This window comes from Sphaeramia orbicularis, chromosome 1 (assembly GCF_902148855.1).
Source record: "Sphaeramia orbicularis chromosome 1, fSphaOr1.1, whole genome shotgun sequence".
NCBI lineage: Eukaryota > Metazoa > Chordata > Actinopteri > Kurtiformes > Apogonidae > Sphaeramia > Sphaeramia orbicularis.
In genome coordinates, this window is record NC_043957.1 from 25,813,053 (window position 1) to 25,825,384 (window position 12,332).

At 41.4% G+C, this 12,332-nt stretch overlaps 2 protein-coding genes across 3 annotated transcripts in view; one reads left to right on the forward strand and one right to left on the reverse strand.

Moving 5' to 3' along the window:
* Positions 1–4,883, reverse strand: part of lcor (ligand dependent nuclear receptor corepressor) — a 161,674-nt gene extending 156,791 nt beyond the window's left edge. The window contains exon 1 of the mRNA XM_030132628.1: positions 4,756–4,883. Within this exon, the coding sequence (XP_029988488.1) occupies positions 4,756–4,852 (97 nt within the window). The 5' untranslated portion in view covers positions 4,853–4,883. The remainder of the gene's footprint in view (positions 1–4,755) is intronic.
* Positions 4,884–7,814: 2,931 nt separating this feature from the next.
* Positions 7,815–12,332, forward strand: part of LOC115418503 (MORN repeat-containing protein 4-like) — a 34,658-nt gene continuing 30,140 nt past the window's right edge. Inside the window, exons 1-2 of one of the 2 annotated variants that reach the window (XM_030133000.1) lie at positions 7,815–7,959; positions 11,841–11,915. In XM_030133000.1, the coding sequence (XP_029988860.1) occupies positions 11,849–11,915 (67 nt within the window). In that variant the 5' untranslated portion in view covers positions 7,815–7,959; positions 11,841–11,848. The remainder of the gene's footprint in view (positions 7,960–11,840; positions 11,916–12,332) is intronic. The other variant, XM_030133009.1, reaches the window with a different exon arrangement.

Consider the following 12,332-nt stretch of genomic DNA (forward strand, 5'->3'; position numbering starts at 1 on the left):
TATCCTGATAACCATTAATTGTGCATCCCTATATTTCACCAAAAGCATTAAAGGTATGGAAAAAAAAACAGATCTTTAGATAGATTCTCCACAATGTCTTAGATGCAAACCAAGCTGCAACCTTGCCATTTAAACATACAGTATTAAATGGGTTTCTGACTTCTTTGAGTTTGACTTGTGATCATTTTTGGGCAAAAGTTGCATAGTCTTTCTTTACTACAACTAGTGGCGTTTTTTCCCAGAGGCCAAGAGAAGCCAACTTCCCTGTTTTTTTTAGGCTGTAGTTGTCATCCAAAAAAAATATATATTTTAACAGTTTTGGTAATTCTTTTGTGCTGTGTTACTGTCATTTCTTCCCCATTTCTCGATGTGTGAAACAGTGCCCCTCTGTTACATAGGGAATAAGCAGTGAAACATGATATTGCATACTGTATGTCTGCATTGAGGCCACGCCAACATGGCATCCCTTTGTGAAAAAAAAAACAAAAAACAGAATAATTAACCAATCAGGTGAGGCTACCGTCATGACACTGTCCACCTGTTATTAGTCAGGAGGGTGGCAGGGGAAGCTACCCACGCCTTGGCTTCACACCAATCTAACCAAAGCATCATTATCAACATCACTGAAATTAAATAGCGGGAGATTAGCATGTTTAAATTGTTATATTTGCAAAATTAGCAAGTGCAGTCATGGAGGGTGGAGATTTGGAGTATATGGTAAAACTTTTTTTTATTACACTTAACTACCACTACAGCAGCAACTTAAAATCAAATCTGACGCCAAAGCTTGAGCTGCGTATGGAGAGGAAGAAAGGTTTTCGGGCTTTCAATGAGGAAAATTATGTTCATACTGAGTGGCTTCAAACTTCAGCGGCTAATTTGCTAGTCTTGTCTTCTTTTTGACAACAATTCCTGCATGTTCTGTTTTGAACTGAACAATCACTGGGTCTGTACAGGGTTCATGGACCTTACCAACCTGTCCTAGCAGAGGGAGTCAAATACACACCTTCTGTCGGTATGGCTTTACTGTTTCCAGAACTGCCCATGTAGCTATGCGTGTTATTTTTTGCGTAGTTCTATTGCTAATTGTGCCTTGGTTGCATGGATTAAGTTGCATTGGTCAATCCACTGAAATTTTTGTTTTATTGCAGTTGGAGAAGACAGCAGGCCGGTTTACCTGAACAGACAGTGGTTTATAGCCGCTTGTTCTGGGTTGTCTTCTATCTCATGTTGTATAACCTCCTGAGACCCAGCAATGCTTTCTTGTCCTCTGTAGGGGACAAAAGTTTCATCGCTTTATTGGAAAAACAAAAACCCAAAACAAAATAAAAACACTGTCCACTGCAAAGGACATTCCATAAAAATTTTAAAAATGCATCTGAAAAAATTGTTGCATAATGCTGTTTCCAATAAAGGCAACTATTTATTTTATTTTATTTATTTTTTTAAAAGCCAAAACTTTCCTGGGTCTCAGGAGGATAATGAACATTTGGCCTAGTTTTAAAGTATTTTTGTATGCCAAGCACATACAATGGAGTGTGTGTTATTTTTCACGTGAACATAAAATTTGTAATACATAAAGCATCTCCTAATTGATATTATGAATGATCTTTCTTTCACTGTTGAGTCCGTGTTGGGCATTAAACAGTGTGTGTGGGGGGGTGCGTTTATAAGAAAATGTATGAATTAATAACATGTTTTGGAGGTGTGTGTGTGCGTGACACGGAGAGAGAGAGAGAGAGAGAGAGAGAGAGAGAGAGAGAGAGAGAGAGAGTGTGTGTCCATGCTGTAAGTGTCGGTCAGATAACGGGTGTGTGTAAGTCTTAGTAATGACCAGGCACTCAAATAGGTCTTGCAGGTACATTAAATATATACAAGCTGTGACATATGCACTTTTCTGTCCCCTATCTTCAAAAAAAGCATGTAGATTAAAGGTTTTGTCTCACTTGGCTTCCTAAAAAAAAAAAAAAAACATGCCACGCCACTGAATACAACCACAAATATTAAAAGAGGAAACCTTCAACAGCTGCCTTCCTTTCCTTACAGCAGCTGAGAAGAGTCATAAGTTTAGTTACTGGAAATCCACATTTTGACTCCAGCGATTATCTACGTGCAGCGCAGCTCCTGTTGTGAGACATGTTGGAAGTAAAAACACAATCTGCCGCTCAGACTCACACCTCTCTCTCTCTCACACACAGTCTGTCTCTTTCCAGCACTGCCACAACCTTCCAGCAATCAAATTAGCTGCTCCCTCTTATCCAGAAATATGTGCCAAAGATATCAGCAGTTGGGCTATAATTGCTACCAACTAATAATGTTAACCTTTTATGGCATACAGGGCTTCTTCTAAAATGACTGCAGGCTGCATCCTTACACACATTCTGCAGACTGTCCACCTTTAAGCCTGACCTCGTCGTCCAACTGTCCATGTTTAACACCTCCTCAGTTCATTTCTCAGTTCTGCTGGGATCAGATGCATGACATGCCTTCGCCTTGTTGACATACCAGGTTTTACAGCTAGATTCCTCATCAAAACACAACACCATTAGTTCCATCCCTATTTGTGTGAGAACCAAAAAAATAAAAAATAAACCAGGAGATATGTTTTGTTTTGTTTTTTTTTCCCCATCATGCTTCGAGTGTGGCCCTAAAGTTTGTCTTAATATTCTGCATTTCTGGCGAGAAAGTCAGAAATGAACACACATTCTGTTAACATGAAAGCAAGTTGTAATCACCAACTGTGTGCTATGAGATGTATTTATCCCTGTGGTATCAGCAAGGTATTACAACATGGATTTAAGGTACACAATAGTGATCTTACAGTGTGTTTATCATAATTATGCTATTTGAATCGATTTTTGTATCATTATAGTATTCCTACAGGGACTTATAGCTTCGCTGACGCCCTTACTGTGCATATTAGTGCTTTCTAGTCAGCTCTTTTCAGAAATGCAACACTTTAAAATGTGTTTGACTTTTAGGGAAGGACAGACAGACAGACATGCCCAGTGACCCAGTAAATCATTACTGCACTACAGCACTAATTAGACAATATGTAGGACGCAGAAACATCACTATCATTAAAAATATAGTAGGGAGAAAAAAAGAGAGAGAATAAGAGGAACCTGATTTTAGCAGGTCAGAGCAAAAAAAATAAAAAAAAAATTACCATGAGAAAATCCTCAAAGTAGTGTTAGACAAATGACAAGCGAAGGGGAAAGCCCTTTTGTTTACACTGGTGAATGCAGTTCCTTATGGCTTTATACTGATCGCACCAACTGGAGGTCAGAGATTACCCAGCCTTTTAATTTAGCACTATATCCTTTCATTAGGAGGTTTTCTTACTAAAAAGCCCCCGCTTGCTGGCTCAGAATCAGGCCGTGTGAGTTATTATAAAGCGGTCGGATGCGTAAGTAGGTGACAGGTCAACGCACAACATCTGGACACAGAGATGCATCCAAAAACAAGTGGAGCCGCAACACCCAGACTAGGAAGATGCTGATGCTGCGGTGATGGTGGTGGTGGTGGTTGGTGTTTTATATACGACCGATAAAAGCCAGATTAGGAGACGGGCGGAGAGCCGAGGAAACCCGGAGAGGTTAGGAGATCAGAGGCGAAGAGTGGATGATAATCTTGCCATAACATCGGGATCGGTCGATGTAACCGGATTAAACAGAGCTAATGAAATACACCAGAAATGGAGGATTGGACGGTGGATGGATGGGGTGGATGGATGGATGGATGGATGGGGGGGGGGGGTGTAGGAGTGGTGGGTGGGAAAGATGTATAGATGAGAAAATCCAAAATAAAAGCCGACATGAACTAATGGAGAAAGGCTGGAGGAGGAGGAGAAGAAGTGATCTGAGGGGTATGGCTTTAATTCCACCTCGGGACAAAAGACGGACACATGAGAACTGAGGAACAGATGCCATGTCCGGGAATAAACACAAAATCACAAATGCCCTAATGCGAAGTGCGCCGGACAAACCCGAACGCCGGAGTTCCCCACCACCGTTTCAACAAGTACCGAGCGCAGCCAGTACCGACGGTCCATCCTCCCAGTCGACCCCCACCTCCTCCCCTCTCCCCGAAAATACAAAATTATTTCCACTGACATTTCCCCCAATGCAGCAATGCGCGCTCCCAAAAGCCGATTTCCAGGGCAGTAAAGGAGGAGGAGGAGGGAGGAGGATGGGGGGGGGGGGGGCGTCATGTTTGGAGATTGAGAGCGCGCACCGCCCTCCCCCCCACCAAAAACTAAACCCTGCGGCGCGCACGCGGGCACGGGCCGGCCTATAGAGCGGCAGCTGATTGGCTGAGGCGCAGCTCCATCTGCACACGTGACATGTCCTGCTTACAATAAATAAACAGCTATGGAATAAAGTATAAAAAATAGCCGTGCGCTCGTGAGACGGGGATACTCAAATGAAACAACACTCAAAAGTCAAACGGGTCACAAGCACGAGCTCTGCAGGTAAAACACCTGACAACACGTGCGACACAAGCCCAGAAACTTGGTGCTGAATATTTTTGGGAATGTCCGGTGGGAGGCGGGCAGCGCCAGGCAACAGCCATACGTAACAAAAAATGACAGCTTCATGGAGAACCTATAGGTTTTCCAGTGGACATTACAGCCCGGCTCGCGCTGCTCTTTACATTCCAAAAAAAACAAACGCTACCACAGCGGCACCGGCACCCCACGGCGGCCCGGACCACTCCATACACACGCACACACACAATGCCAAGCGAGCTTACCTACACAGTGAATGAGTTTGTGCCTCCAAGAGTCAAGTTCCTGCCGAAAGCCGCGCCTCTCTATCGTGCATTGCTGCCTTTTGCACAGACTCGCCATTTTCTGTCGGCCCCTCCCGTGGGCGCGCACATACTGCTGGGTGCTTCCCTGCGCGCACGTCACCGGTGGTTTTTATTCTATGGCTGAGTGGAGTGAGATATGAAGGGACGGGGCTGCAGCATCCCCCTTTCTATAGCGCTCATTTGTCCCACCCACCAAAAGCACCCCCCCACCACCACCCTTTCCTTCCATCCCTCCCAGCATCTCAGTGCCTGGATGCGCTGTCATTGGTCGTTTAATGGGATGTTTGTCTGTTTTAATGTTGTAGAGGGTGTAGCACATGGCGCCTGTGCTCCAAATTTGCCATGGCTTTAAGCTATGTGTGTCAAAGGGCGCGGGTGTGCCGGGGATTTAGCATAAAGACACTGCATTGTGTAAATTAACAGATGTGTTACAGTGCGGTTATGGAACTGGGAGGAAATCAAACTGTAGCCGAGAATATAAAGACATGAAACTGTATCCGAGATTGGAAAGAGACACTGTGACCAAAAAAAAAAAAAAAGGATTAATTTTACCAAAAGAAAATAAGGCTGACATAAGTGCAAACAGTGACTACTACTAAAATGACTGTTCCTGTTAAATTCCTCTGCAGTTCAGTGTATTTGTGGGAAAACTGTAACTGAGCCAACATCAATATGCATGTAGCCTAATATTCTTATTTAGCCAATTAAAGGATTACTAAAGCTCGTTTTAAGGGATTATGTCGTCTTTTATTAACGACTGGCTATAATAAAATTAAGGAACCCTTAAATAGACTATTTTTACCCAGTATTTGCATATTGGTGGTGTTATCTTTTGTATATTTTTTAATGAAATATATTTGCCAGATTATTTCCACAGTCATTAGGTTATACATCACTTCTTAACAAAGTATTACAATTATCATTGTTACAATAGCTAACAATATAAACCCAAAAAGATGATACAAGACAATATAGCTCATGAAAATCATCATTAGTAGTATAGGTGATGATAGGTGATACTTAAGTATGAGGTGAAAATTATCTGGTTCTGACTGAGCAGTATGTGCAAAATAATGCATATGACAACAAATATCAATAATAAAAAAGACAGTAAGATAACTATATCAAGACTATACATGAAAAAATACAAAATAGTCATTATCAGTGTCATCACCCTCTATAATTAATGTGAGAGTAAATCATTTAAGTGTAAAGAGTTATGTGCTGAAAAATAAATAAAACCATCAATGTCAGAAGAACTGTGAGTTTAATCCAGTGTCCAGTGTCCTTGTGTCATAATCTGTCCATGCAGTTCTTTGAATTGCTAGCATTTATTGTTGAAACTGTGTGTGAGGTCACACAACCTTGATCTTTGACCTTGAGTCACCAAAATCCACTCAGTTCAGCCTGGGGCCTAAGTGAACCTTTGTGCCAAATTAAATGAAATTCGTTTGAGCCATTGCTGAGAAACAGTATTTTAAGAATTGACAGCCACCTTGACCTTTGACCTTAGACCACTAAAATCTAATTGGTTAATTCTGGAGCCTGAGCCATCATCAACACAAAACTGTATTTCAGTTGTACACATTTGGTGAATAAAAGTTCCTTGTTCTGACTCCTGCCATAGCAGGAAGTGCAGAATCATAAATAAAAGTAATAATTACAAAAAAAAAAAAAAAAAAGGCAAGTAACAAAAAAAAGACATTAAGATCAACAGTACGCAAGTACAACAAAGAAGTAATGATGGAACCAGATGAAACCATAGTTTCATACAATACCACTTTCATTTTCACCTGCATTCCCACCCAGGGACTCACACAATACCCACTAGCGCTCCTGAAACCCAGGGCCGCCCCTCTACAACCCTGACACTGAAGGTCATTATGGAAAACACAACCTCCACAGAAAGGTCCGCATCCCCCACCTGCAATTAGAACTAAAGAAGGGTTTTGGATGAGAGACCAAACTTTTTCATAAAAGCAAAACTAGTCCAGTTGAACCTAGAAAAACTACCAAGAAAGATTACTTGCGCAAATGAGAACTTACACAGACATTAAGTTTATATGATGTTATATGATATGATATATGATGATGTTAAACGACATCCAAACAAATGATAATGGTAAAATCAAATTATCATGAAAATTATGATAATCATAACAATTATTTTGAAGTATGATTATTATATACAGGTTTGCTGTTTTTATGGTAGAGTTCATTTTATTCCACCTGTTTCTTTAATGCATTCACAAGTGTGTTATGTTTTATTGTTTGCGTCTGTTTTTTAGGCTACTCCTTAAATGCATTTGCCCATGTGCTTTATGAATCAGTGGGTCATTTTTTATTTTTTTTTGCCCATGTTTATGTGAGTTCACTAATAACATATGTTAATATGAAAATGAAGAATTGGATCTTGAATAGGCTTTCTACAGTAGCTTTTTTAATTAGGTTTTAATAATAAATAGTGATTAACCAGCCTATAGGATTTAAATGAAAACTGTATCCATATCTGTGGTGGTGGTTTTCCCTGGAGAAAAATGGAGAAGAAGCAGAATGGCAGAGTTTAGATTCAACTGGGTCACCTTGATTTTTCCCCAGGTTTTTAGAGAATGAAAGCCTTATTGCCTCTGAAACCATTTCACCTCATTTAACAAACCCTCACCACCACAGTGCAGCTGTTTTAGCACAGAGAGAACAATAAATCAAGTTCCATAAAACTCGCCAAAACGCAGGACTAATCACCAAATTGAAACATGAAATGACACGGTATCATTAAAAGCAGCCTTTTATAATCCTACAGAGACGGTGGGCAGCACATAAAAAAGGCAAGGGCAAACGCTTTAACAGAGGAGCACTCCGGCTAATTAAGTCGTTGAACCCGTTGCCCTCGACAAAGATGTCTCCCTTGGAGGGCTGGACAGCGGGGACTCTCAGCCAATAGCAGCTCGTCTAACTCAGAGGTGGAAGTGCGACAGCCAATCAGAACATGGCACCTTGGAGCGACGTTGAGGCAGCTCCGCCAGGAAGCTAGGAGCTACAGAAAAGGCTAAATTATCGCTGAGCGGAGCAGAAATCCTCCATCTGCTGTGCTGTTTTCAGTAATGTAGACAAAAGGGACTGAGTTGATCTTTAAAAAAACGACAGGTAAAGTGTTTATTTTACTTCTGCGGGCCGGCTCGCCGTGTGTTTGTGTGTGTTTCTGAGGCTGGTAGCGTCATGCCGGCAGGATGAAAGGGATTAGGGCGCCGTTACTGTGGCAACATTAGATAGAGGGATACACACTCCTCCTCCTAATCTGACAGCGCGCCTGATGGCATTTGAGCAATTATTCAGCCTACTAAATGAGCCGGAGAGCTCTCCTTTCTTACTCCGAGCACTAAATGTTTCTTTGATACTCCTGTCTGCCGCTGTGTGTCTCCAACTCCAGAAGGACCCCCCCTGCCCCCCCCAAACAGATGATTATTACATCTGTATGTTTGTGTGCACCTGGAAATTCAGTGTCACAAACAAAGACCAAAGCCTAGGCCTAGCGTAGGGTGACGGACCGAAACGCTTCCGCTTTGCTAACATGTTTTTAAGATTCAGTTTATGTATAAGAAATTGTCCTACATTTGGGTGTAGGTTGTCATAGGGTTTGATGATTTTCACTGTACAATAACATCTGGGAAAAGTAAAATGTGATTTGACAAACTCACAACACATATTACTCATTTTTTATTGTTGTCAGCTATAACAACCCTTGAAAGACTGGAAATAGAAGGTTGTTTTGGTTGAACATTTACTTATAATTGAACCCTGAAACCTACTGGGAAGAAAAGAAAAAATATATATATATTTTTAAAACTATAATGTTTACAAATATGATACATCACTCATTTCATAGGAGATACACATGCAATACTGGGTTGCAAAAATTAGTTAAATACATGATAATAATAGGTAATGCTATTTATTACTAATGCAAATAGAGTTGTGTGGAAGGTTTTGAATGTTGACCACATCAATGCCATGTGAATCTAGGTTGTAAAAGACACAGAGTAGAAGATGAAATAGACATAAGACAAAAACAACAAAAGATACAGAATTACAACAGTGTTAAAAAAATCATGTTTGTGTTTGTTATCAATTGAATGGTTTCTTATGTCTGATCCCCTTGTAGATAAGTAGTTGATAAGTTACGATTAATAAATACGTGAGAAAAAAATTCAGAGGGCAGGGGGGTGAACAGATGTGTACAGGGTGGGGTCATGGAGGACGCAGTAGGCTCTCTCTTTGTATCTGGTGGTGTAAATGTCCCTAATGGATGGAAAGGTGCACCCAGTGGTTCTTTGTGCAGACTTTACCACCCTCTGCAGTGCCTCATTTTCTACCACAATACAGCAGCCGTACCACACAGTGAGGCAGGAGGTCACCACGCTCTCCACCACACAGCTGTAGAAGGTCCTGGGGAGGTCAGCATCCAGTCCTGCCCTCTTCAGCCTCCTCAGGAAATAGAGGAGCTGGTGGGCCTTCTTTATCACAGCTGTGGTGTTGGTGCGCCAGGTGAAGGCGTTGGTCAGGTGTACCCTGAGATACCTGACAGAGGAGACCATGTCCACAGCTGCAACGTTGATGTGGAGAGGAGATGGGGTGGTATCATCTCCTTGGTCTTCTGGATGTTAAAGATGAAGTTGTTGTCTCTGCGTCACCGTGCCAGGTCCTCCACTTCCAGCTTGTGTTCCGACTCGTCTCCGTGGGTGATAAGTCCAACCACTGCTGTATCATCTGCGAACTTCACTACCAGGTTGTTCTTGTGGTGAGCTCTGCAGTCATGAGTCATCAGTGTGTACAGCAGTGGACTGAACACCTAACCCTGGGGGGAGCCAGTGTTCAGGATAATGGTGGAGGATCTCATGTTGTTGATCCTGACACTGTGGCCTGCAGGTCAGGGAGTCCAGAACCCAGTTGCACATAGATGAAGAAGCCTCCAGTGTTGCTAGCTTGGTCACCAGTTTCTGGAGGATGATGAATGCAGAACTGAAGTCCAGGAACAGCAGCCTCACTCAGGAGTCCTTATTCTCCAGGTGGCAAAGGGTCTGGTGGGTCACAGCAGAGATGGTGTCAGCTGTGGACTGGTTCTGCCTGTATGCGTACTGGTGAGAGTGCTCAGCCACGTCGATGGTCTGCCTCAGGTGTCTCATCACCAGCCTCTCGATGTGCTTCACGGTGACATGAGTGGGTGTAACAGGGCGGTAGTTGTTGAGTGGTTGATGCTGCAGAGGTCTTTGGCACAGGGATGGTTGTGGATGACTTGAGGCATGATGGGACTTTGACCTGTGACAGTGAGATGTTGAATATGTCCATCAGAACTTCAGACAGCTAGGTGTGCACAGTCCTTCAGAACTCTGACTGGAATCCTTTTTTTTATTGTAATATTATCCCTTACCTTTTGCATTATTCAGAAAAAATTGTAGTATTTTCCTGTATTTACTTTACTGACCATGTAGATGCTCAGAAAAGTTCAGAAGAAATCCAACAGTTATGATATCGAAACAGAGAAAACTGAATAAATTGTGACTTTATCAACAAAATATATCATACACTGAATGTAAAAACAAGCATCTACAACCACTGTCATTTATCAAACTCCATGGGTTTTACTTGTGAATCAGTGTTGTAGAAGATGACAGTGTCTCTATTTACTACATAAGCTCTGAACGTCTAAAAAAGACTCATCTGATGCCGATAACAAGCTGAGAAACGGCATCTAACCTGAATTATTTATGTGTATTGATAGGATTAGTGGTTCAAAGTTTATGAAACATTATAGATCAGAAAATGCCTATTGTAGTTTTTGGTTTAGGTCTGCGAGGGTTAAACAGTAATGTCAAGGGTAGATTTACCTACCAGCGCCCTCGGCACCGTGCCCCTTGTTTGAACGTGTAAAATGTTGAAAATAATAAGTCCTTTTGCTGTGATTTGAACCCCGGTCTCCTGCATTGTAGATCATAGTGTTATATACTGAGCTATCTGTCCACATGTACTTCAAAGTGCAATGTTATGCATCCCAAAGCTCTCCTACCTCTTGTATTGGAGGGGGGGTCTACTGCCCACATGCCATTCACGACAAGAGTCTATATGGTAAAGGGAGTTAAATCTAAACTAGACTAAAGTCTAATCATGAAGAGACAACTGTCAATTCAAGCAGCATTTGGGTCTGCATGAAAAACAAACAGGCAGCCACAGAAGGTATAGAATGTATTATTACACTGTGGGAACTATAGAACTGCATGGGCTGAATATTAAATATCTTTGCCGTTGCCGTGGAACACAGCCAGTACTTGAGTGAATCACACAAAGTTGTCAAACATAGGTCTGTACCTCTACTGTATGCTGTTGTTTTTAATTTTAAATAATTTGGAATGCAAAGGAATTGAATGCCATAACTGAGGACAACCTTATTAAAGTGAACTCTGCTTTAGTTCCAAAAGTGGTCACATTAGTGAGGTTCAATTGTATTCATTTTATTTGTGGAATAATAATAATAAAAAAAATACAGTTTTAAGTGATTTAAAGCATTGCTAATGTTAATTTTGCTGTACTTTGCCCTCTTGAACTCTCACTGGGGGTTCAAGCTTTAGCATGTATTCAGACAATCAAAAGAAAATGTAAAAAGTGATGAAATAACAGAACTGATGATAAGTTCTGTTATTGCTCCTGATTGAAGTAATTCATCAGTGTTGAACCTGATTAATGCACTTATGGCTGAATGGGAAGCTGATGTTTGTGCAGTCAGAGAATAGAGGTTGTTCTGCTGCATATTCATGCTCCATTTTTTGTGAGATCCTTTTTTGATCACATATAGGCCATAAACCTTTAGTCAAACAGCATACATATCCTGACATGCCTCAGAAAGGGTTCATTAGTGATTGATGACTCAGGGATTGTCAGCCATCTGGAGTCTTAGTGCTAGACAAGTAAATCTATCTCTATCATGTTGATTTTTGAGTATCTATTTGTATGACTGTGTGTTTTGTGTGATGCAGCAGGACCCATGACCCTGACACGAGGATCGTTCACCTACTCCAATGGCGAGGAGTATCACGGCGAATGGAAAGAAGGCAAGACAGACTCGCTCATCCATCCTCCTTGTCTGGTTGCATTTGCATGCACAGCAGAAGTGTTATTATAATGTGATTAAGACAATAATACACCCAAGGCACAGCCGGTGTAAATACCAGACTCGTGTTTGATTCATGTAATAAGGCGCTCTGCTGAAGTAAGCATAATTATCGTTACATATGTGGAGTACTCAGACTGGAATTATCAGACACCACTGAGGCTTAGTGGCATTTTTTGATCCAAGATCATGTTCAGTATGTAGACATCTTACATTTTCACTCTGGAGTCCATCTGTTAAATAACAATGCAAGGCCCAGATAGCACAGTGGTTTTGTTGGGGTGGTATTTTTTTTTTTTTGGTTTTTACAGAATATTTTAACACATTACAACCAGCGGAATAATTACAATAAATAAAT